This window comes from Centropristis striata, chromosome 19 (genome assembly GCF_030273125.1).
Source record: "Centropristis striata isolate RG_2023a ecotype Rhode Island chromosome 19, C.striata_1.0, whole genome shotgun sequence".
Classification (NCBI taxonomy): domain Eukaryota; kingdom Metazoa; phylum Chordata; class Actinopteri; order Perciformes; family Serranidae; genus Centropristis; species Centropristis striata.
Window position 1 is genome coordinate 30,043,614 of NC_081535.1, and position 24,328 is coordinate 30,067,941.

Genomic DNA, 24,328 nt, shown 5'->3' on the forward strand with positions numbered 1-24,328 from the left:
TGTGTGTTGTTATAATTATTATTATAACTAGCATTTTGTGATTTATTATTATCATTCTCACATTATTATCAATATTATTATTATCATGATCCAAGATATTAAAATATATTTAATTGTTATTATTATTATCAATATTTTTCTTACCATTATGAACAGTTTTTGTTTATTATTATTATTATTATAATTACTATTATCAATATTATTATTACCATTTTGAACAATTTTGTTTATCATTTTTATTAATAATAATATTCTTGTTATTATTATTATCAAAATTATTATTATCAATATGAGCAGTTTTTGTTTTTATTATTATTATTATTATTATCAATATTATATTTTACCATTATGAACAGTTTTTGTTTATAATAATAATAATAATAATAATATTTTATTATTATTTTTATTAATATATAATTATAGTATAATTATTATTATTATTATTATTATTATTATTATTATTATTCAAAAACAGCATAAACCTGCAAAAGTGTGTGTGTGTGTGTGTGTGTGTGTGTGTGTGTGTGTGTGTGTGTGTGTGTGTGTGTGTGTGTGTGTGTGTGTAACAGCAGAGCTCCAGCTCCCCCTGCTGGTGTTTCCTCAGAGCTGCAGCCAGTTTTTAATAAATATTCTGACAAAGAGCGTTGAGCAGCAGCAGCAGCAGCAGCAGCTCCGTGTGGCTGCAGCCCGGAGAGGAAATGTTCAAATGTCAGCTGAGGAGATTTTATTATTGATTTGTGCAGATTTGGTGCAGATGTGAAGCTGCTGCAGCTGCTGGGGCTTCTTGTTGCCGCCGCTGGAGATTTCTGGGCAGAATTAATTAGCGGGACTCCAGACCCGCCCCTTTCATTCAGCTCGGACGCATCAGATAAACCATCTGTGTGTCCAAGATGACGGCCAACAGCAGGTACCGGAGCCGCGCGCCCCGGTCAGGTGAGTCCCTGCAGGTGATTAACATCAGCTGATGAGTCAAATGAGTCTGTAAACCGGCGTCATGTTTCTATTGTTTCTCCCTCCGGATGCTGTGATCTCCTCTGACGGACTCTCGTCTCCTGGAATTTGTCTTCATGCCACAGATGATGCAGAGGTAAGAGGCACGCGCACATAGGTGTGTGTGGTTTTTTAATTTTTTACAAAATAAAAGCCTCCTGCAGTAGCACAGCCTTTGTTTTGGTGGCTGTTGGTGACCCTGGTCGGTCATGTCAGACTGCCCTCTTTTGTCTCAGTGTGGACATCATCATCATCATCATCATCATCATCATCACATCTGTTCATTCATTTTTAAAATTTTTTATTTCCTCTTAATAATACTAGAAGTTACTCATAACATCTGTTGACACTACGGAGTCATTTAAGTGCATGACAAAATTATTATTTTATAATTATGTGAAAAAGAAAAATAATCTGGAAATAGAAATATTTATAAATAAAATAAAAAATTATTACTTTTTAAAATGAGGAAGGGAAATAAATAAATGTGGAAATATAAAAAGAAATAACAAAAAATAAAGTAATACTTCTCAGCATTCTTATTTATTTTCAGTTATTTATTCACATATTTATTTATGTTTTTAAAGGTATATCTTTAACTCTAAATTTCTAATTTTCACTGTATATTTGTATTTTAATGTGATTTGTTTATTTTATCCCTATGTTCCAAAAATATATATTAAGTAGTAGTTTATATGAAAATAAATGTATTTAAATATATATATAATATAAATATGTGTACAAATTTATAAAAGAAAATGAAAAAAAACCCCTGAAATATAAATAAATTTACATTTATTTATTCATATATTCTTGTATAGATATATATTTATATCTTTAAAAATATGTATTTAAAATCACTGTAAATTACTGTAAATTTTAAATTAATTTAAATCAGTCGTCTTATAAATATTATTATTTATTTATTCATGTCGCTTTATCCCTTAAAATAGTCATTTATCTGAAAATGAAAGACTTTTTCTCTTTTATTGTTTAACGCCTTTATGTTTAGTTGATAAAATATGAAGAAAAATTTAAAAATGAATGTAAAATATATTTTTTAAATGTCTTGTTTTATCCATCCAACTGCCTGAAACAGGAAAAAAATAAATTTAATATGACAGAAAACAGATACATGCAGCAAATCATTTTTATAAGACAAGCTAGAATATGCAAAATCTGCATTTCTGCTGAAAAAAAGAAAAATAAAGGTGAAAAAATGATCAAAATAGCCGCAGATGAATAAAATATATCACATAATAATCAGAGAAGATAATCTTTACAACCTCAAAGCTTCTTAAAGTGTAGAAGCTCATGAATTAAACCACCCAGCGTGTAAATATCAGTGAAAGTAAGTTTTAGTGGAATCAGTGATAATAGAGAGCTTCTCCTCTCCGCCTTCACTCTCAGCATCTTTATTTTCAGATATATATTCCCCTTAAATCCCCCGAGCTGCCTCCTGCTGCGTCCTTCATCCTGCTTCACAGCTCCGTCCGTTTCATGCAGCGCTGCCCGGTTCTGAGTCAGACGCAGCAGTCTGGATCTGTGGACTCTGCTGCTAACGTGTGTGTGTGTGTGTGTGTGTGTGTGGGAGTGACTCGCAAACACATCCACAGACAAAATGTCAATATGGATGCAAGTAATACCAAAACACCCCCACACATCTCCATATACACAGCTCCCTGCATGCTCAGTGTGAGATTCAATATTTAAAGCTGGAAACACCTCACGCATGATGGGATCTCATTAAAGCTGGGTTGTGTTTTATCCCCCGAACGAGCCGTTTGAGGGCGTTTTATCTGTATTAATCTATAAGTCCTGCAGCTCTATCAGAACAACTCAAACATGTCTTTGTGCAGAATGACACAGTTAGAATGACAGAAATCAGAGAAAAAGAACTTGAATTTCTCTGATAAAATTATTTTTAAAATATTGTAATAACAAAACAAATACAATTTATTTAAAAAATATTCAATCAAACACAGCAAGTAAAAAAAATGTAATCACTCACACACACACACACACACACACACACACACACATATAGAAACACAAAATTTAAAAAACACACAAATTACATTGATTTAATTTTAACAAAAAATACTCAGTTACAATTTTAACAGAAATGACTCAGTAACACAAATAATCATATTGATCAAAAATAGCTAAATAACAATTAAGTGGGAACAACTCAAAAAAGTATTTGGTTTAGAATAACACAGTTATAATGGCATAAATCATAAAAAAACAGCTCTGTGTAAACAGCCTCACCTGTCCTCTCCTCTCTGCTCTGTGTAAACAGCCTCTCCTGTCCTCTCCTCTCTGCTCTGTGTAAACAGCCTCTCCTGTCCTCTCCTCTCTGCTCTGTGTAAACAGCCTCACCTGTCCTCTCCTCTCCGCTCTGTGTAAATAGCATCTCCTGTCCTCTCCTCTCTGCTCTGTGTAAACAGCCTCACCTGTCCTCTCCTCTCTGCTCTGTGTAAACAGCCTCACCTGTCCTCTCCTCTCCGCTCTGTGTAAACAGATTCTCCTGTCTTCTCCTCTCCGCTCTGTGTAAACAGCCTCTCCTGTCCTCTCCTCTCTGCTCTGTGTAAACAACCTCTCCTGTCCTCTCCTCTATGCTCTGTGTAAACAGCCTCACCTGTCCTCTCCTCTCTGCTCTGTGTAAACAGATTTTCAGTGAATATTTGTCACATGACCGTTGGTCTCAGCAGAATCAATCATGTCTTCACAGTGTCTCTGAGGAGCAGAATTTAATGTTTTTAACAGGATCTGGTTAGTGCAAACGCTTTATTTTAAATGACACATGGAGAATAAAGAGATTCTGATACTCTCTGATGCTGTCTCCCTCTCTCCCCGCCCCCCTCTCCTGCCATGCTGTATTATGAATACTTGGGTTAACCTGAGGGCACGCTCCCAGTGTCTCCACCATCCTCTTCAATAAAGCATGAAAGGAATCATGGGAATGTCCCACTAACGCTGCAGCAGCACAGAGCTGACCCAGAACGGCCGTCATGATATATAACGACCTACATATAACCACAGCAGGCTGCTCTAATTCACTATCTGCACTTACTTCGAGGAAAAGTGGACTACACAGTGCACTATAATTTATATCATCTACGTAATTGTGGAGCCAGAGCATCGACTGTAATGTAATCGTGGATGTAGTCACTGTGATGTAACTCCTCGGTTTGTTTGACCTCCAAGCCTTGAGTTTGGCATTTTGGATGTCGCTACAGAAGGAGCCAGAATGATGCTACGGCTTCAGTTAATGCTTGATTATTGACATTTGTTGTAAAGGAGAAGGTCCGTCCAAGCCATATAAGGAGCAAGAAAGAAAATGCATAATTGTTAATGACCAGCAGGGGGCGACCCCACTGGCTGCAAAAAGAAGTCAGATTGTATTGAAGTCAACAGGAAAATGATCCAACTTCTGTCTTGATTTGTTTATTGTGATTTAAACATTCTCATAATGAGTTTATGGTCTCAATCATTGGTTAAAAGTCTTCTTCAATACAGCTTGATGTTTATTTAGTAAATTTTGGTCATTTGGGGCTTTTTTTTAGTATTTGTCTCTTTTTTAGACACAAATACTAATACTTTTTAGGTAATTTTGTGTCTTTTTTGGATAATATAGTGTCTCTTGGTCATTTTGTGTGTTTTCTTGGTCTTTTTGCGTCTTTTACTTCAGTAGTTCTGTGTATTTTTTTTAATAGTATTTGGGCCTTTTTCATCTTTTTGCAGCCGGTGCATGCTCAGAACAGATCAGGAGCCAGAATGATGCTCCGTCCTCAGCTCATGCTTTATTGACATTAGTTGTAAAGGAGAAAGTCAGGCCAAGTCGTATAAAAAGCAAGAAAGACCGCAGAGGGAGGAGAATGGGTTTGGATGTGTGGATAAAAAAACCTGCCTTCAAACTGCATTCTTCCTAATGTCCAGCAGGGGGCGACTCCACTGGCTGCAGAAAGAAGTCAGATTGTATTGAAGTCAATAGGAAAATGATCCAACTTCCGACTTAATTTGTGGCTCTTGTTTTTTGGGAGCTTTTTTTGGTTAATATTTGTGTCTATTTGTTCATTTTTTTATGAGTAAATTTGTTTTTTGTTTTTTTAGTATTAGTGTCTTGTTTGTGTCTAAAAAAGACACAAATACTAATACTTTCTAGGTAATTTTGTGTCTTTTTTTGGGAAACGTGTCTCTTGGTCATTTTGTGTCTTGTTTTGGTCATTTTGTGTCTTGTTTTGGTCATTTTGTGTCTTTTTTGATAATTCTGTGTCTTTTTTTAGTGTTTGGGTCGTTTTTTGGTCTTTTTGTGTCATTTCTGTTCATTTTTAAGTCTTAAGTAGTTTGGCTCCATTACCATAACTAGATCGATTTCATAATATTCATAGAAACTTAGCAAATACAGAAATGTAATATTTGTGTCTTTTTTTATGAGTAAATTTGTTTTTTGTTTTTTTTTAGTATATGTGTTTTCTTTTTGTCTAAAAAAGACACAAATATGAATACTTTTTTAGGTAACTTTGTGTCTTTTTAGGGAAATATTGTGTCTATTGGTCATTTTGTGTCTTTTCTTAATATTTTTGTGTCTTTTTTAGTATTTGGGTTGGGTTTTTTTTTTTGGTCTTTTTTGGTTATTTTTAAGTCTTGGGTCTATAGCCATAACTACATATATCCATTTCATAATGTTAACCATGTGTTCAAAACTGCAAATCCATCTAAATTCCATTTAGTGCAGCCCTCAATAGACAGATAGTAACTTGGCGAACACAAAAAAACGTAATTCCTCTAACAAGGTTGGTCAATAAATAATAATCAGACTGTAGGGCGGTATGTAAGTCCTGTCACTATAAACTGATGTAATAGATATTTTCTTTGTGTGTTTGTTTTTGTTTGTAGGAAAAAGATTACGTTGGTTTTGCGACGCTGCCCAACCAGGTGCACAGGAAGTCTGTGAAGAAAGGGTTTGACTTCACCCTCATGGTGGCAGGTGAGAAGATGACGTCACCTCTTTATTTATATTTTGTACCAACTTACGGTTACGCCTGCTCTGTTCTTGCACAGTTTAAATACTTTAAAATGATATAACTCTTATCCCATATAGTATGGGATTATTTCGTTCGATACATTAAGGACTTGTCACAGTAAGCATATGTTGTTGTCCTCATTTTGGGTTGACTGCCTGGGTTTTTATTTTATTTTTATTTTTTAATTTAATTTAATTTATTTATTTTCTGTCTGTTTTTGGTGTCTGTCTCGGCTGTTTGTAAGTGTTTGTATTATATGTTGAAAAATTTAAAATTAAATAAATACTTTAATAATAAAAAAAATAAAAAAATGATATAACTCTAATAAATTAATATTAATAAAAATTAATACATTATTTTTTTATTATCTTTACCAGCTGAAATAGAAACATTATGCAGGCCTACACATTAATGCATCAATAATCATGAACTTTTCATGCAAATACTTGAGTAAAATGATGATTGCATTGGTTTTACCTCTTTATTTATGGAGAGTATTTGTTGAGTCTGTTCATGGAGCCACACGACACTTCAGCACGTGGATCAGATCCAAACAGAAATCTCATGCAGGATGTCGTTGTTGTTTCATCACCTCACCTCCGCACCGTCTCAGCTTTCACAAGTTCCACTGTGTCCTGTGAAAATATCTGCCTGGTAAAACATGAACGTTAATCTGCAGGAAGGAAACAAATCACAGAAAGCTCCTCTAGTATGTTTCTCTTTCCTCAAAGGTATTTTTATTAAAGTTTTGCTCATTTTTTAATAAAAATAGACGTAAGAAACATTTATAAACAATCATAAAAACAATACTTCCAAAAAACAACATCCTTGGCAAAAATAAATTAAATGAAATTTATAAAACATAAATATGTATATAATATAAATTAATAAAATGTATTTATGTTTTTATTTATTTATTAATTCATTATTTTTTTTAAAACAACAACTGTTCATTAAATAGAAGCAGAAATGCATGCATGAATAAATGAAAATAATAAAACTAAAAATATAAAATAATGAATTAATTAATTATTTATTTAATTTAAAGCTGATATCTAGCCATTTTCCATGGTTTTCTTGATAATGATTTTGGTCATTATTAAGAAAACCGTGGAAAATGTCTAGATATCAGCTTTAAATTAAACTCTTTTGAGCGATTTTTGTTGTTATTATTATATTTGTCCAAACAATAGTTGTACCAGGCATTAAAATTAACAAGAAATTGAAGAAAACAATGGTCTAATACTTTTTCTATGACTATATATATATACTTAAATTAAATAAATATTTATTCACACAAGAATTAAAAGAACAGTAACATAAAAACAAAATGTGTATATAAACAATAAAGCATCAATATTGAGTATTATTAGTCATTATTTAAACCTTGGTACTCTGTTATTTTGTGCTGGCAGTGCATTTTATTTTATTTTATTTTATCTTCCTGTATTTTATCGTTCTATTGTCTACTTCATCTTTTTATTGTGTTTTTATTGTGTTATCTTTTTATTGTGTTTATCTTTTTGTGCAGCACTTTGGAAACCTTGTGTTTGCTAAAATCGTGCTATATAAATAAAGTGGATTGGATTGAATAGTAGAAATTACAGTATTTTAAAAAAAGTGCATGGTATCATCTAATTTAATTTAATTCAGCTTTAAATCCATCTGTTAGAAGTTCAGAAGGCATTTGAACATCTAAAGAGACAAAATAAACGTTGCAGGTTGAAACGTCTTTATTCTTCACACAGATATCGAGCTGTTAAAGCATTCTGAGTCCATTAAATGCTCATTTTAATGATACCTGGATCGATTTCTGTTTTAGTGACCGGCACAAGATAATGTCAGCGGAACAATCAAAGATTTATGTTCAGACTTGCATCATATTTGAGGAGTGTCATGATTTTATGAAGTCTGGAGAAAAACATTGACGTAATATTTGAGCGGAATCAAATTTAAAGTGTGTCTCAGAACAGATTTAAAACAATATGAGATGTAAAATCTCTATAAATCTATAAGTCCTGCAGCTCTATGGAATCAGCACAATCATGGCTAGAAGTGGGAACAACTCAAACATGTTTTGTGCAGAATAACACAGTTAGAATGACAGAAATGATATAAAAAAAGTTGAATTTCTTTGAGTATTTATTATACAAAAATTTAATAAAATATGATAAATATATACACAACGTTTTTCCAAGTGCCCACAAGTGTTGCCAATATTAATTGTATAAATATATACATTTTAAAAATAATAGTTTTGCTCCACATATTGTATATATTAAAGTATTTTGTGAAATGTTTCCAGCCTCTCCAGTCCTCTCCTCTCAGCTCGATACGTTTAAAATGACAAATGTAGAATAAAGACATTCTGACTGAAATATCAACATTTTAAGCTTCATTTTGGTCACTTTTTCTAACAGAAACTTTCGTAACCGATGATCCGTTCAAGGACAATCAGATGTTGAAAACCTGACGATACTACCTGTTTTTACTGTTTTTTCTGCAGTAAACAATGGATTTTTGGCAATTTTTTAAAGAAAACATTCATCATTCGGCGGGTTGGTGGAGTTCATAGTTTACACTGTGTGTGTGTGTGTGTGTGTGTGTGTGTGTGTGTGTGTGTGTGTGTGTTACAGGAGAGTCCGGTCTGGGTAAATCCACTCTGGTGAACAGTTTGTTCCTCACTGATCTGCATAAAGACAGAAAACTGCTCAATGCAGAGGGTGAGTCAGCGATTCATCTGCTCATTAACTGACACGTTGGTGTTTTCATGGTTCAGCTCCTCAGATTTGAAGTTTTTGCATTTGAATAATGTTAATAATTTTAGCAACTGGTAATAATGTTCAGGATTGGTGTCACTTTGGGCTCCATTTCAAACTATTTTTAAAAAACATTTTTACAAAAATCAAACAACCAATCGATTAATGGAGAAAATCAGATTCATCCAGAATAAAAAAATCAAAATGAGCTCAAACAACAGTAAAATCCTGCTTTTACATTAATGTTTAGAGACATTTATATGCTTTTAATACTACATTTACCTGATTATATTTACATACTTTTAACTGAAGGATCATTCCCAATGCAGGACTTCTACTTATTTCTTACACTGACTACGTTTACATGCACAAAATATTCCAAAAAAGATTCCAAATATTCCTGCTGAGCTTTTTACATGGCTAATTATGTGCTGATTATTCCATTAATATTCCTGTCTACATGCAGCCATGTATACTCAGATTAATTTAAAAGGTTGTTTATCACGTCAAAATATGGAAAATTGGTTTCTTTAAGTCAAAATATGATTTTTGTGTAAGAAGATGTCCAACTTATCTTATATATAGAAGTAAAGGATCTGAACACTTTCTTCCATTGCTGGATCACTTTGTTAAAGATCTTTTTCTGTGTGATGTTTCTGGGCTGAAGAGCGAATCAACCAGACGGTGGAGATCACGAAGCACACGGTGGACATCGAGGAGAGGGGCGTGAAGCTGAAGCTGACCATCGTGGACACGCCGGGGTTTGGAGACGCCGTCAACAACTCCGAGTGGTGAGTTGGAACTCTGGGGCCTGTTCAACCCAATGAGCCAGGCTTTTTTTCTTGTTGTTTGTGTGACTCATTTTCAGTTGATTTGGTTCCATAAAGAAAATGTTTCATAGTTCAAGCTCAGTTGCAAACACAACTTTGGCTGGGAGAGGAGATGTCCAACCATTCTGTGATCTGGTTTCAGAGACTTTTAGTAGATTTGTGTATTTTGTGCGATTGTATGGCAGCACTTGTGTTGTGTTGCTGCTGAGAAACCTCCTTATTGTGAATCTATCTAGTGTGTCAGCCATCCATCCTCTGAATGCTCCAGGTCTCTATCACATCAAATCAAATCAAACTTTATTTATATAGTGCTTTTCATACATAAAAATGCAACACAAAGTGCTTTACAAAAAAATAAGAATAAAAACAAACAATAAAAATGACAAAACCCACCCCTCCCTCCCCCACATACACATCTGTAAGTATACATACACAAACATGCACACACGCATTTAGTCATGCACGCACACAAACACACTCAGACTCACACACAGCACATATTGATTGACAGTGTAGAGACATGGCTCTAGTTTGTGGTTGTAAAGTTTAATGAGGCTGTGATTATCCTAGAGGTCACAGCAGCTCATTTTATACACTGAGCTCAGGTTTCACTACCGGTAACTAACATCATCACACATGAAGAACTTTGGGCTCATTGATACACAAGAGTCTCAACTTTCCAGTCAGACCCCATTTATGCAGCTCACAGACTGTTTGGTATGGGCTTAAATTTATCTCATTAACACCTGTAAATGCACAGAGGGTGATCTACAAATAGTCCTTGATTTGCACACGTGTTTTGCCATCCACAAATACACATTTGTAATTTGTAACTTGTATTTTAGTTTTTACAAATAAGTGTGTATTTGTAAATATATTTTGAATTTTATAAATTCCCAATTTTCCATTTGTAAAACTGTAAATGTCTCAAAAATACGTCATTGAGGAAAGAGATGTGTGTGTGTGTGTGTGATTGGTGATCCACAAATGCTGAATCACACTTTACAAGCAGAATTTTCAGTTTTACAGATACCTTTTTTTTTTTTTACAAATACACATTTATTTGTAAAAACCAACACACAAGTAACAAATCCTAAATTTGTGTTTGTGGAAGGAATATTTGTATGCAACAACACTGGTTGAGGAGGGCGGCCATTTGTGAATCACCAGCTATTTATTTGTGGATCTGTGTGGATCTTGTCAAGAACGTCTCAAAAATGCGTCTTTGAGGAAAGAGATGTGTGTGTGTGACTGATGATTCACAAATGCAGAGTCACACTTCACAAACAGAATTTTCAGTTTTACACATGGCTTTTTTGTTTTTACAAATGGAAAATTGTGAATTTACAAATACACTCTTATTTGTAAAAACCAAAATACAAGTAACAAATTAGAAATTTTGTATTTGTGGATAGCAAAACACGTGTGCAAGTCAAGGACTATTTGTAGATCAGCCTCTGTGCATTTACAGGTATTAATGAGACAAATATAAGCCCATAGTTTAGGGACCCCAGGATGCACAAAGATTCACATACGACAGGCGAAAACAACACATTTTACTGCATGTTACAGCATGTCTGTAAAGAGACTCGTGGGGAAACACAGAACTTGTTTTCATTGAGATATCTGCAAGTCAGTTATTCACCAGTTTGAAACGAGACTGACCTGATAAACTGTTGAGTTAAAGCTCCGCCCCTCACCTGACTCACCGAGACAAACCAGGAAACAAGCTGTTGTTCTGCCTCACTGACACGAGACACACACACTCTGAGAGACGGACGATAAGATTCAACTTCAGACTAAAACCTCCACTTTGACTGAAAGAGGAAGACTTCAGGAGATTACTGGGAACACTGGAACAGCTCCACTTCACCCAGCTGCTGAATCCACAAACTGAATGACAGTTTTACAGGAAAGTGAAAGTAACTTTGAGAGAACAGGGAGTGGCTGAGCTGTTTGTCTGCTGTGTTTCAGCTTCACTCAGAGACTAAATGGCTTCCAGATTAGAGGAGGATTTCTGCTGTTCTGTCTGCCACGACATCTTTAAAGATCCTGTCGTCCTGTCATGCAGCCACAGCTTCTGTAGAGACTGTCTGCAGAGCTGGTGGACGGGGAAACCAACCAGAGAGTGTCCGGTCTGTATGAGATCTTCGATGAGTGAACCACCTTGTAACCTGGCGTTAAAGAAGCTGTGTGAGAGTTTCCTACAGGAGAGAGATCAGAGAGCTTCAGAGGCTCTCTGCAGTCTGCACTCTGAGAAACTCAAACTCTTTTGTCTGGACCATCAGCAGCTAGTGTGTCTCGTCTGCAGAGACTCAGAAAAACACTGCAACCACAGATTCAGACCCATCGATGAAGCTGCACAACAACACAAGAAGGAACTTCAGGAAACTCTGGAGCCTTTAAAGAAAAAGTTAAATGGTTTTAAAGAAGTTAAAGTGAAGTTTGATCAAGCAGCAGAACACATTCAGGACCAGGCCCGACGCACAGAGACGCAGATTAAGGAGCAGTTTAAGAAGCTTCACCAGTTTCTAGAAGAGGAAGAGGAGGCCAGGATGGCTGCACTGAGGGAGGAAGAGGAGCAGAAGAGTCAGATGATGAAGGAGAAGATGGAGGCTCTGAGCAGAGAGATAGCAGCTCTTTCAGACACAGTCAGAGCCACAGAGGAGGAGCTGAGAGCTGAACACGTCTCATTCCTCAACAACTACAAGGCTGCAGTGGAAAGAGTCCAGCAGCGCCCCCTGCTGGAGGATCCACAGCTGCCCTCAGGAGCTCTGATAGACCAGGCCAAACACCTGGGCAACCTGGCCTTCAACATCTGGAACAAGATGAAGGACATGGTCTCCTACAGTCCTGTCATTCTGGACCCAAACACTGCTGGTCCATATCTCATCCTGTCTGAAGATCTGACCGGTGTGAGACCAGGAGAGGAACAGCAGCTTCCTGATAATCCAGAGAGGTTTGTTTATTACTCTGTTCTGGGTTCTGAAGGATTTAACTCAGGGACTCACAGCTGGGAGGTCGAGGTTGGAGACAATACAAACTGGGAACTGGGTGTGTTACCAGAGTCTGTCCAGAGGAGAGGAGGCATACGGTCTGGATTATGGAGAATAGAGTTAGATGAAGGTAAATACTCATCAAAGTCACCATCAGATGAAAAAACTGTTGCTCTCGTAGTGCAGAAGAAGCTCCAGAGGATCAGAGTGAATCTGGACTGGAACAGAGGAAAGCTGTCGTTCTCTGATGTTGACACTAACACACACATACACACCTTCACACACACTTTCACTGAGAGGATGTTTCCATATTTTTTCAATGTGGATCGGAACAATCACCCACTGCAGGTTTTACCAGTGAAGGTCTCTGTGGCTGCAGGACAACAGAAATAGACGATCAGCATCGTCCTGAAGTCTTTGAGGAACTTGTGACCACGTTGTCCTCCTGATGGTTTTTTCTCAGTCAGTGTGAGGAAATGATGTCATGATGATGTCATGATGATGTAACATCAGATCGAAGAGCTGTCAATCACTCTTTGACTGGCAGCCATCTCTGTGGTTTCCTGTCCGATTATTGATCAAATCTTTAAAGTGAATTCTCTATAAAACTTCATTGTCTCTCAAATAACAACCGTAAGTTATTTTACAGATAAGTTATTAAAAATACAGATAATAAACAGTTAATATCTGTATTCAATAAATATATATCTGTAGAATAACTAAAGTGTTTGACAACTTTTTAATGTTTTTTTAATGATTTCTTTTGACTTTTTGAAATATAAAGTACATAGAATTTACTGTCATTTAACATTCAAGACCATAAAGCAATTTAATAACACTGTAAAAAAAAATCGGTCCTATTGTTTTAATTTACATATTTGTTATTAAAGTAATTCATTTTATGGCATTTGCACTGTTCATGCATTATTGGGCTTTTATTGTGAAAGTGAAAGGCAGGTTTGTGGCAGTGGGCGTGGCTTCATGTATGGAGGCTCACAGTAACCAGTAATCCACATTCAGACACTAAGAGAGAAATATCCATGCTTTGATCTGGTTTTAGAAACTTTTGACATTCTGTAGATTTCTGCAGCTTTTTTAGGCGATTGTATGGCAGCACTTGTTTTGTGTTACTGCTGAGTAACCCCCTTATTGTAAATCTATCTAGTGTGTCAGCCATCCATCCTCTGAATGCTCTAGGTCTCTGGTTTGTGGTTGTAAAGTTTCACGAGGCTGTGATTATCCTAGAGGTCACACAAGCTCATTTTATACATTGAGCTCAAGTTTCACTCACTAACATCATCACACATGAAGAACATTGGGCTCATTGAATCCACAAAAGTCTCAGCATTCCAGTCAGACCCCATTTATGCAGCTCACAGACTGTTTGGTATGGGCTTAAATTTGTCTCATTAACACCTGTAAACGCACAGAGCATGATCTACAAATAGTCCTTGATTTGCATATGTGTTTTGCCATCCACAAATACAAATTTCTAATTTGTAACTTGTATTTTGTTTTTTACAAATAAGTGTGTATTTGTAAATATATTGTGTATTTTATAAATTCCCAATTTTCCATTTGTAAAAACAAAAAAGCCATTAGCAAAACTGTAAATGTCTCAAAAATACGTCATTGAGGAAAGAGATGTGTGTGTGTGTGTGTGTGTGATTGGTGATCCACAAATGCTGAATCACACTTTACAAGCAGAATTTTCAGTTTTACAGATGCTTTTTTTTTTACAAATACACATTTATTCGTAAAAACCAACACACAAGTAACAAATCCTAAATTTGTGTTTGTGGAAGGAATATTTGTATGCAACAACACTGGTTGAGGAGGGCGGGCCATTTGTGAATCACCAGCTGTTTATTTGTGGACCTGTGTGAATCTTGTCAAGAACGTCTCAAAATGCGTCTTTGCGGAAAGAGATGTATGTGTGTGTGATTGATGATTCACAAATGCAGAGTCACACTTCACAAACAGAATTTTCAGTTTTACAAATGGCTTTTTGTTTTTACAAATGGAAAATTGTGAATTTACAAATACACTCTTATTTGTTAAAACCAAAACACAAGTAACAAATTAGAAATTTTGTATTTGTGCATAGCAAAACACGTGTGCAAATCAAGGATTATTTGTAGATCAGCCTCTGTGCATTTACAGGTATTAATGAGACAAATATAAGCCCATAGTTTAGGGACCCCAGGATGCACAAAGATTCACATACGACAGGTGAAAACAACACATTTTACTGCATGTTACAGCATGACTGTAAAGAGACTCGTGGGGAAACACAGAACTTGTTTTCATTCAGATATCTGCAAGTCAGTTATTAACCAGTTTGAAACAAGACTCTGACCTGATAAACTGTTGAGTTAAAGCTCCGCCCCTCACCTGACTCACCGAGACAAACCAGGAAACAGGCCTAACTGACACGAGACACACACACGCTGAGAGACGGACGATAAGATTCAGCTTCAGACTAAAACCTCCACTTTGACTGAAAGAGGACGACTTCAGGAGATTACTGGGAACACTGGAACAGCTCCACTTCACCAGCTGCCGAATCCACAAACTGATCGACAGTTTTACAGGAAAGTAAAGTAACTTTGAGAGAACAGGGAGTGGCTGAGCTGTTTGTCTGCTGTGTTTCAGCTTCATTTAGAGACTAAATGGCTTCCAGATTAGAGGAGGATTTCTGCTGTTCTGTCTGTCACGACATCTTTAAAGATCCTGTCGTCCTGTCATGCAGCCACAGCTTCTGTAGAGACTGTCTGCAGAGCTGGTGGACGGAGAAACCAACCAGAGAGTGTCCGGTCTGTATGAGATCTTCGATGAGTGAACCACCTTGTAACCTGGCGTTAAAGAAGCTGTGTGAGAGTTTCCTACAGGAGAGAGATCAGAGAGCTTCAGAGGCTCTCTGCAGTCTGCACTCTGAGAAACTCAAACTCTTCTGTCTGGACCATCAGCAGCTAGTGTGTCTCGTCTGCAGAGACTCAGAAAAACACTGCAACCACAGATTCAGACCCATAGATGAAGCTGCACAACAACACAAGAAGGAACTTCAGGAAACTCTGGAGCCTTTAAAGAAAAAGTTAAATGGTTTTAAAGAAGTTAAAGTGAAGTTTGATCAAGCAGCAGAACACATTCAGGACCAGGCCCGACGCACAGAGACGCAGATTAAGGAGCAGTTTAAGAAGCTTCACCAGTTTCTAGAAGAGGAAGAGGAGGCCAGGATGGCTGCACTGAGGGAGGAAGAGGAGCAGAAGAGTCAGATGATGAAGGAGAAGATGGAGGCTCTGAGCAGAGAGATAGCAGCTCTTTCAGACACAGTCAGAGCCACAGAGGAGGAGCTGAGAGCTGAACACGTCTCATTCCTCAACAACTACAAGGCTGCAGTGGAAAGAGTCCAGCAGCGCCCCCTGCTGGAGGATCCACAGCTGCCCTCAGGAGCTCTGATAGACCAGGCCAAACACCTGGGCAACCTGGCCTTCAACATCTGGAACAAGATGAAGGACATGGTCTCCTACAGTCCTGTCATTCTGGACCCAAACACTGCTGGTCCATATCTCATCCTGTCTGAAGATCTGACCGGTGTGAGACCAGGAGAGGAACAGCAGCTTCCTGATAATCCAGAGAGGTTTGTTTATTACTCTGTTCTGGGTTCTGAAGGATTTAACTCAGGGACTCACAGCTGGGAGGTCGAGGTTGGAGACAATACAAACTGGGAACTGGGTGTGTTACCAGAGTCTGTCCAGAGGAGAGGAGGCATACGGTCTGGATTATGGAGAATAGAGTTAGATGAAGGTAAATACTCATCAAAGTCACCATCAGATGAAAAAACTGTTGCTCTCGTAGTGCAGAAGAAGCTCCAGAGGATCAGAGTGAATCTGGACTGGAACAGAGGAAAGCTGTCGTTCTCTGATGTTGACACTAACACACACATACACACCTTCACACACACTTTCACTGAGAGGATGTTTCCATATTTTTTCAATGTGGATCGGAACAATCACCCACTGCAGGTTTTACCAGTGAAGGTCTCTGTGGCTGCAGGACAACAGAAATAGACGATCAGCATCGTCCTGAAGTCTTTGAGGAACTTGTGACCACGTTGTCCTCCTGATGGTTTTTTCTCAGTCAGTGTGAGGAAATGATGTCATGATGATGTCATGATGATGTAACATCAGATCGAAGAGCTGTCAATCACTCTTTGACTGGCAGCCATCTCTGTGGTTTCCTGTCCGATTATTGATCAAATCTTTAAAGTGAATTCTCTATAAAACTTCATTGTCTCTCAAATAACAACCGTAAGTTATTTTACAGATAAGTTATTAAAAATACAGATAATAAACAGTTAATATCTGTATTCAATAAATATATATCTGTAGAATAACTAAAGTGTTTGACAACTTTTTAATGTTTTTTTAATGATTTCTTTTGACTTTTTGAAATATAAAGTACATAGAATTTACTGTCATTTAACATTCAAGACCATAAAGCAATTTAATAACACTGTAAAAAAAATCGGTCCTATTGTTTTAATTTACATATTTGTTATTAAAGTAATTCATTTTATGGCATTTGCACTGTTCATGCATTATTGGGCTTTTATTGTGAAAGTGAAAGGCAGGTTTGTGGCAGTGGGCGTGGCTTCATGTATGGAGGCTCACAGTAACCAGTAATCCACATTCAGACACTAAGAGAGAAATATCCATGCTTTGATCTGGTTTTAGAAACTTTTGACATTCTGTAGATTTCTGCAGCTTTTTTAGGCGATTGTATGGCAGCACTTGTTTTGTGTTACTGCTGAGTAACCCCCTTATTGTAAATCTATCTAGTGTGTCAGCCATCCATCCTCTGAATGCTCTAGGTCTCTGGTTTGTGGTTGTAAAGTTTCACGAGGCTGTGATTATCCTAGAGGTCACACAAGCTCATTTTATACATTGAGCTCAAGTTTCACTCACTAACATCATCACACATGAAGAACATTGGGCTCATTGAATCCACAAAAGTCTCAGCATTCCAGTCAGACCCCATTTATGCAGCTCACAGACTGTTTGGTATGGGCTTAAATTTGTCTCATTAACACCTGTAAACGCACAGAGCATGATCTACAAATAGTCCTTGATTTGCATATGTGTTTTGCCATCCACAAATACAAATTTCTAATTTGTAACTTGTATTTTGTTTTTTACAAATAAGTGTGTATTTGTAAATATATTGTGTATTTTATAAATTCCCAATTTTCCATTTGTAAAAACAAAAAAGCCATTAGCAAAACTGTAAATGTCTCAAAAATACGTCATTGAGGAAAGAGATGTGTGTGTGTGTGTGTGTGTGATTGGTGATCCACAAATGCTGAATCACACTTTACAAGCAGAATTTTCAGTTTTACAGATGCTTTTTTTTTTTACAAATACACATTTATTCGTAAAAACCAACACACAAGTAACAAATCCTAAATTTGTGTTTGTGGAAGGAATATTTGTATGCAACAACACTGGTTGAGGAGGGCGGGCCATTTGTGAATCACCAGCTGTTTATTTGTGGACCTGTGTGAATCTTGTCAAGAACGTCTCAAAATGCGTCTTTGCGGAAAGAGATGTATGTGTGTGTGATTGATGATTCACAAATGCAGAGTCACACTTCACAAACAGAATTTTCAGTTTTACAAATGGCTTTTTGTTTTTACAAATGGAAAATTGTGAATTTACAAATACACTCTTATTTGTTAAAACCAAAACACAAGTAACAAATGAGAAATTTTGTATTTGTGCATAGCAAAACACGTGTGCAAATCAAGGATTATTTGTAGATCAGCCTCTGTGCATTTACAGGTATTAATGAGACAAATATAAGCCCATAGTTTAGGGACCCCAGGATGCACAAAGATTCACATACGACAGGTGAAAACAACACATTTTACTGCATGTTACAGCATGACTGTAAAGAGACTCGTGGGGAAACACAGAACTTGTTTTCATTCAGATATCTGCAAGTCAGTTATTAACCAGTTTGAAACAAGACTCTGACCTGATAAACTGTTGAGTTAAAGCTCCGCCCCTCACCTGACTCACCGAGACAAACCAGGAAACAGGCCTAACTGACACGAGACACACACACGCTGAGAGACGGACGATAAGATTCAGCTTCAGACTAAAACCTCCACTTTGACTGAAAGAGGACGACTTCAGGAGATTACTGGGAACACTGGAACAGCTCCACTTCACCAGCTGCCGAATCCACAAACTGATCGACAGTTTTACAGGAAAGTAAAGTAACTTTGAGAGAACAGGGAGTGGCTGAGCTGTTTGTCTGCTGTGTTTCAGCTTCATTTAGAGACTAAATGGCTTCCAGATTAGAGGAGGATTTCTGCTGTTCTGTCTGTCACGACATCTTTAAAGATCCTGTCGTCCTGTCATGCAGCCACAGCTTCTGTAGAGACTGTCTGCAGAGCTGGTGGACGGAGAAACCAACCAGAGAGTGTCCGGTCTGTATGAGATCTTCGATGAGTGAACCACCTTGTAACCTGGCGTTAAAGAAGCTGTGTGAGAGTTTCTTACAGGAGAGAGATCAGAGAGCTTCAGAGGCTCTCTGCAGTCTGCACTCTGAGAAACTCAAACTCTTCTGTCTGGAACATCAGCAGCCAGTGTGTCTCGTCTGCAGAGACTCAGAAAAACACTCCAACCACAGATTCAGACCCATAGATGAAGCTGCACAACAGCACAAGAAGGAACTTCAGGAAACTCTGGAGCCTTTAAAGGAGAAGTTAGAGGATTTTAAAGAAGTTAAAGTGAAGTTTGATCAAGCAGCAGAACACATTCAGGTCCAGGCCCGACGCACAGAGACGCAGATTAAGGAGCACTTTAAGAAGCTTCACCAGTTTCTAGAAGAGGAAGAGGAGGCCAGGATGGCTGCACTGAGGGAGGAAGAGGAGCAGAAGAGTCAGATGATGGAGGAGAAGATGGAGGCTCTGAGCAGAGAGATAGCAGCTCTTTCAGACACAGTCAGAGCCACAGAGGAGGAGCTGAGAGCTGAACACGTCTCATTCCTCAACAACTACAAGGCTGCAGTGGAAAGAGTCCAGCAGTGTCTCCTGCTGGAGGATCCACAGCTGCCCTCAGGAGCTCTGATAGACCAGGCCAAACACCTGGGCAACCTGGCCTTCAACATCTGGAACAAGATGAAGGACATGGTCTCCTACAGTCCTGTTGTTCTGGACCCAAACACTGCTGGTCCATATCTCATCCTGTCTGAAGATCTGACCAGTGTGAGACAAGGAGAAAGACAGCAGCTTCCTGATAATCCAGAGAGGTTTGTTTTCTCCTCTGTTCTGGGCTCTGAGGGCTTTAATTCAGGGACTCACAGCTGGGAGGTCGAGGTTGGAGACAATACAAACTGGGAACTGGGTGTGTTAGCAGAGTCTGTCCAGAGGAAAGGAGGCATACAGTCTGGATTATGGAGAATAGAGTTATATGAAGGTAAATACTCATCAGGGTCACCATCAGATGAAGAAACTGTTGCTCTCGTAGTGCAGAAGAAGCTCAGGAGGATCAGAGTGAATCTGGACTGGAACAGAGGAAAGCTGTCGTTCTCTGATGTTGACACTAACACACACATACACACCTTCACACACACTTTCACTGAGAGGATGTTTCCATATTTTTTCAATGTGGATCGGAACAATCTCCCACTGCAGGTTTTACCAGTGAAGGTCTCTGTGGCTGCAGGACAACAGAAATAGACGATCAGCATCTTCCTGAAGTCTTTGAGGAACATGTGACCACGTTGTCCTCCTGATGGTTTTTTCTCCGTCAGTGTGAGGAAATGATGTCATGATGATGTGACATCAGATCAAAGAGCTGTCAATCACTGTTTGACTGGCAGGCGTCTCTCTGGTTTCCTGTTTGATTATTGATCAAATCTTTAAAGTGAATTCTCTGTAAAACTTCATTGTCTGTCAAATAACAATCGTAAGCTATTTTGCAGATAAGTTATTAAAATACAGAAAATAAACAGTTAATATCTGTATTCAATAAATATATATCTGTAGAATAACTAAAGTATTTGACAACTTTTTAATGTTTTTTCAATGATTTGTTTTGACTTTTTGAAATATAAAGTACATAGAATTTACTGTCATTTAACATTCAAGACCATAAAGCAATTTAATAACATTGTAAAAAAAATCTGTCCTATTGTTTTAATTTACATATTTGTTATTAAAGTAATTCATTTTATGGCATTTGCACTGTTCATGCATTATTGGGCTTTTATTGTGAAGGGTGAAGGGCAGGTTTGTGGCATTGGGCGTGGCTTATGTATTGAGGCTCACAGTAACCAGTAATCCCACATTCAGACACCAAGAGAGAAATATCCATGCTTTGATCTGGTTTTAGAAACTTTTGACATTCTGTAGATTTCTGCAGCTTTTTTAGGTGATTGCATGGCAGCACTTGTGTTGTGTTGCCTGCTGAGAAACCCCCTAATTGTAAATCTATCTAGTGTGTCAGCCATCCATCCTCTGAATGCTCTAGGTCTCTAGTTTGTGGTTTTAAAGTTTCATGAGGCTGTGATTATCCTAGAGGTCACAGCAGCTCATTTTATACACTGAGCTCAATATTCACTCACTAACATCATCACACATGAAGAACATTGGGCTCATTGAATCCACAAAAGTCTCAGCATTCCAGTCAGACCCGATTTATGCAGCTCACAGACTGTTTGGTATGGGCTTAAATTTGTCTCATTAACACCTGTAAACGCACAGAGCGTGATCTACAAATAGTCCTTGATTTGCGCACGTGTTTTGCTGTCCACAAATACAAATTTCTAATTTGTAACTTGTATTTTGGTTTTTACAAATAAGTGTGTATTTGTAAATATATTTTGAATTTTATAAATTCCCAATTTTCCATTTGTAAAAACAAAAAAGCCATTAGCAAAACTGTAAATGTCTCAAAAATACGTCATTGAGGAAAGAGATGTGTGTGTGTGTGTGTGTGTGTGTGTGATTGGTGATCCACAAATGCTGAATCACACTTTACAAGCAGATTTTTCAGTTTTACAGATGCCTTTTAAAAAAAATTTTTTTTTACAAATACAGTTTTATTTGTAAAAACCAAAACACAAGTAACAAATCCTAAATTTGTGTTTGTGGAAGGAATATTTGTATGCAACAACGCTGGTTGAGGAGGGCGGCCATTTGTGAATCAAAAGCTATTTGTTTGTGGATCTGTGTGGATCTTGTCAAGAACGTCTCAAAATGCGTCTTTGAGGAAAGAGATGCCTGTGTGTGTGTGTGTGTGTGTGATTGATGATTCACAAATGCAGAGTCACACTTCACAAACAGAATTTTCAGTTTTACAAATGGCTTTTTTGTTTTTACAAATGGAAAATTGTGAATTTACAAATACACTCTTATTTGCAAAAACCAAAATACAAGTTCCAAACTAGAAATTTGTATTTGTGGATAGCAAAACACGTGTGCAAGTCAAGGACTATTTGTAGATCAGCCTCTGTGCATTTACAGGTATTAATGAGACAAATATAAGCCCATAGTTTAGGGACCCCAGGATGCACAAAGATGCACATACAACAGGCGAAAATAACACATTTTACTGCATGTTACAGCATGTCTGTAAAGAGACTTGTGGGGAAACACAGAACTTGTTTTCATTCTGATATCTGCAAGTCAGTTATTAACCAGTTTGAAACGAGACTCTGACCTGATAAACTGTTGAGTTAAAGCTCCGCCCCTCAGCTGACTCACCGAGACAAACCAGGAAACAGGCTGTTGTTCTGTCTCACTGACACGAGACACACACATGCTGAGAGACGGACGATAAGATTCAGCTTCAGACTAAAACTTCCACTTTGACTGAAAGAGGACGACTTCAGGAGATTACTGGGAACACTGGAACAACTCCACTTCACCCAGCTGCTGAATCCACAAACTGATCGACAGTTTTACAGGAAAGTGAAAGTAACTTTGAGAGAACAGGGAGTGGCTGAGCTGTTTGTCTGCTGTGTTTCACCTTCACTCAGAGACTAAATGGCTTCCAGATTAGAGGATCACTGCTGTTCTGTCTGCCACGACATCTTTAAAGATCCTGTTCTTCTGTCATGCAGCCACAGCTTCTGTAAAGACTGTCTGCAGAGCTGGTGGACGGGGAAACAAACCAGAGAGTGTCCGGTCTGTAAGAGATCTTCGATGAGTGAACCACCTCGTAACCTGGCGTTAAAGAAGCTGTGTGAGAGTTTCTTACAGGAGAGAGATCAGAGAGCTTCAGAGGCTCTCTGCAGTCTGCACTCTGAGAAACTGAAACTCTTCTGTCTGGACCATCAGCAGCTAGTGTGTCTCGTCTGCAGAGACTCAGAAAAACACTCCAACCACAGATTCAGACCCATCGATGAAGCTGCACAACAACACAAGAAGGAACTTCAGGAAACTCTGGAGCCGTTAAAGAAGAAGTTAGAGGTTTTTGAACGAGTTAAAGTGAAGTTTGATCAAGCAGCAGAACACATTCAGGACCAGGCCCGACACACAGAGACGCAGATTAAAGAGCAGTTTAAGAAGCTTCACCAGTTTCTAGAAGAGGAAGAGGAGGCCAGGATGGCTGCACTGAGGGAGGAAGAGGAGCAGAAGAGTCAGATGATGAAGGAGAAGATGGAGGCTCTGAGCAGAGAGATAGCAGCTCTTTCAGACACAGTCAGAGCCACAGAGGAGGAGCTGAGAGCTGAACACGTCTCATTCCTAAACAACTACAAGGCTGCAGTGGAAAGAGTCCAGCAGCGCCTCCTGCTGGAGGATCCACAGCTGCCCTCAGGAGCTCTGATAGACCAGGCCAAACACCTGGGCAACCTGGCCTTCAACATCTGGAACAAGATGAAGGACATGGTCTCCTACAGTCCTGTCATTCTGGACCCAAACACTGCTGGTTTAGACCTCATCCTGTCTGAAGATCTGACCAGTGTGAGACGAGGAGAGAGACAGCAGCTTCCTGATAATCCAGAGAGGTTTAATAATTACTTCCCTGTTCTGGGTTCTGAGGGCTTTAACTCAGGGACTCACAGCTGGGAGGTCGAGGTTGGAGACAATACAAACTTGGAACTGGGTGTGTTAGCAGAGTCTGTCCAGAGGAAAGGAGTCCTTTGGTCTGAATTATGGAGAATAGAGTTATATGAAGGTAAATACTCATCATGGTCACCATCAGATGGAAGAACTGTTCTCGTAGAGCAGAAGAAGCTCCAGAGGATCAGAGTGAATCTGGACTGGAACAGAGGAAAGCTGATTTAATGATTTCTTTTGACTTTTTGAAATATAAAGTACATAGAATTTACTGTCATTTAACATTCAAGACCATAAAGCAATTTAATAACACTGTAAAAAAATCTGTCCTATTGTTTTAATTGACATATTTGTTACTAAAGTAATTCATTTTATGGCATTTGCACTGTTCATGCATTATTGGGCTTTTATTGTGAAGGTGAAGGGCAGGTTTGTGGCAGTGGGCGTGGCTTCATGTATGGAGGCTCACAGTAACTAGTAATCCCACATTCAGACACCAAGAGAGAAATGTCCATGCTTTGATCTGGTTTTAGAAACTTTTGACATTCTGTAGATTTCTGCAGCTTTTTTAGGCGATTGCATGGCAGCAATTGTGTTGTGTTGCTGCTGAGAAACCCCCTTATTGTAAATCTATCTAGTGTGTCAGCCA

General features: G+C 38.0%; 4 protein-coding genes across 6 annotated transcripts in view; all 4 read left to right on the plus strand.

The window, feature by feature from the left end:
* The first annotated feature begins 626 nt into the window (after positions 1-626).
* The window catches only part of septin5b (septin 5b), a 40,130-nt gene continuing 16,428 nt past the window's right edge, over positions 627-24,328 (plus strand). For 2 of the 3 annotated variants that reach the window (XM_059357636.1, XM_059357637.1), the window contains exons 1-4: positions 627-1,087; positions 5,893-5,983; positions 8,657-8,743; positions 9,447-9,570. In XM_059357636.1, coding sequence (XP_059213619.1) covers positions 995-1,087; positions 5,893-5,983; positions 8,657-8,743; positions 9,447-9,570 — 395 coding nt within the window. In that variant the 5' untranslated portion in view covers positions 627-994. The remainder of the gene's footprint in view (positions 1,088-5,892; positions 5,984-8,656; positions 8,744-9,446; positions 9,571-24,328) is intronic. The other variant, XM_059357638.1, reaches the window with a different exon arrangement.
* LOC131992160 (nuclear factor 7, ovary-like) lies at positions 11,018-13,040 on the plus strand. Its single transcript, XM_059357634.1, has one exon. It carries the CDS (start codon positions 11,601-11,603, stop codon positions 12,996-12,998), a length of 1,398 nt encoding a protein of 465 aa, XP_059213617.1. The 5' UTR covers positions 11,018-11,600; the 3' UTR covers positions 12,999-13,040.
* Positions 15,278-16,717, plus strand: LOC131992161 (nuclear factor 7, ovary-like). The gene has a single exon (XM_059357635.1). The coding sequence runs from the start codon at positions 15,278-15,280 to the stop codon at positions 16,673-16,675; it is 1,398 nt and encodes a 465-aa protein (XP_059213618.1). The 3' UTR covers positions 16,676-16,717.
* LOC131992159 (E3 ubiquitin-protein ligase TRIM35-like) lies at positions 18,650-20,826 on the plus strand. Its single transcript, XM_059357633.1, has one exon. The coding sequence runs from the start codon at positions 18,955-18,957 to the stop codon at positions 20,350-20,352; it is 1,398 nt and encodes a 465-aa protein (XP_059213616.1). The 5' UTR covers positions 18,650-18,954; the 3' UTR covers positions 20,353-20,826.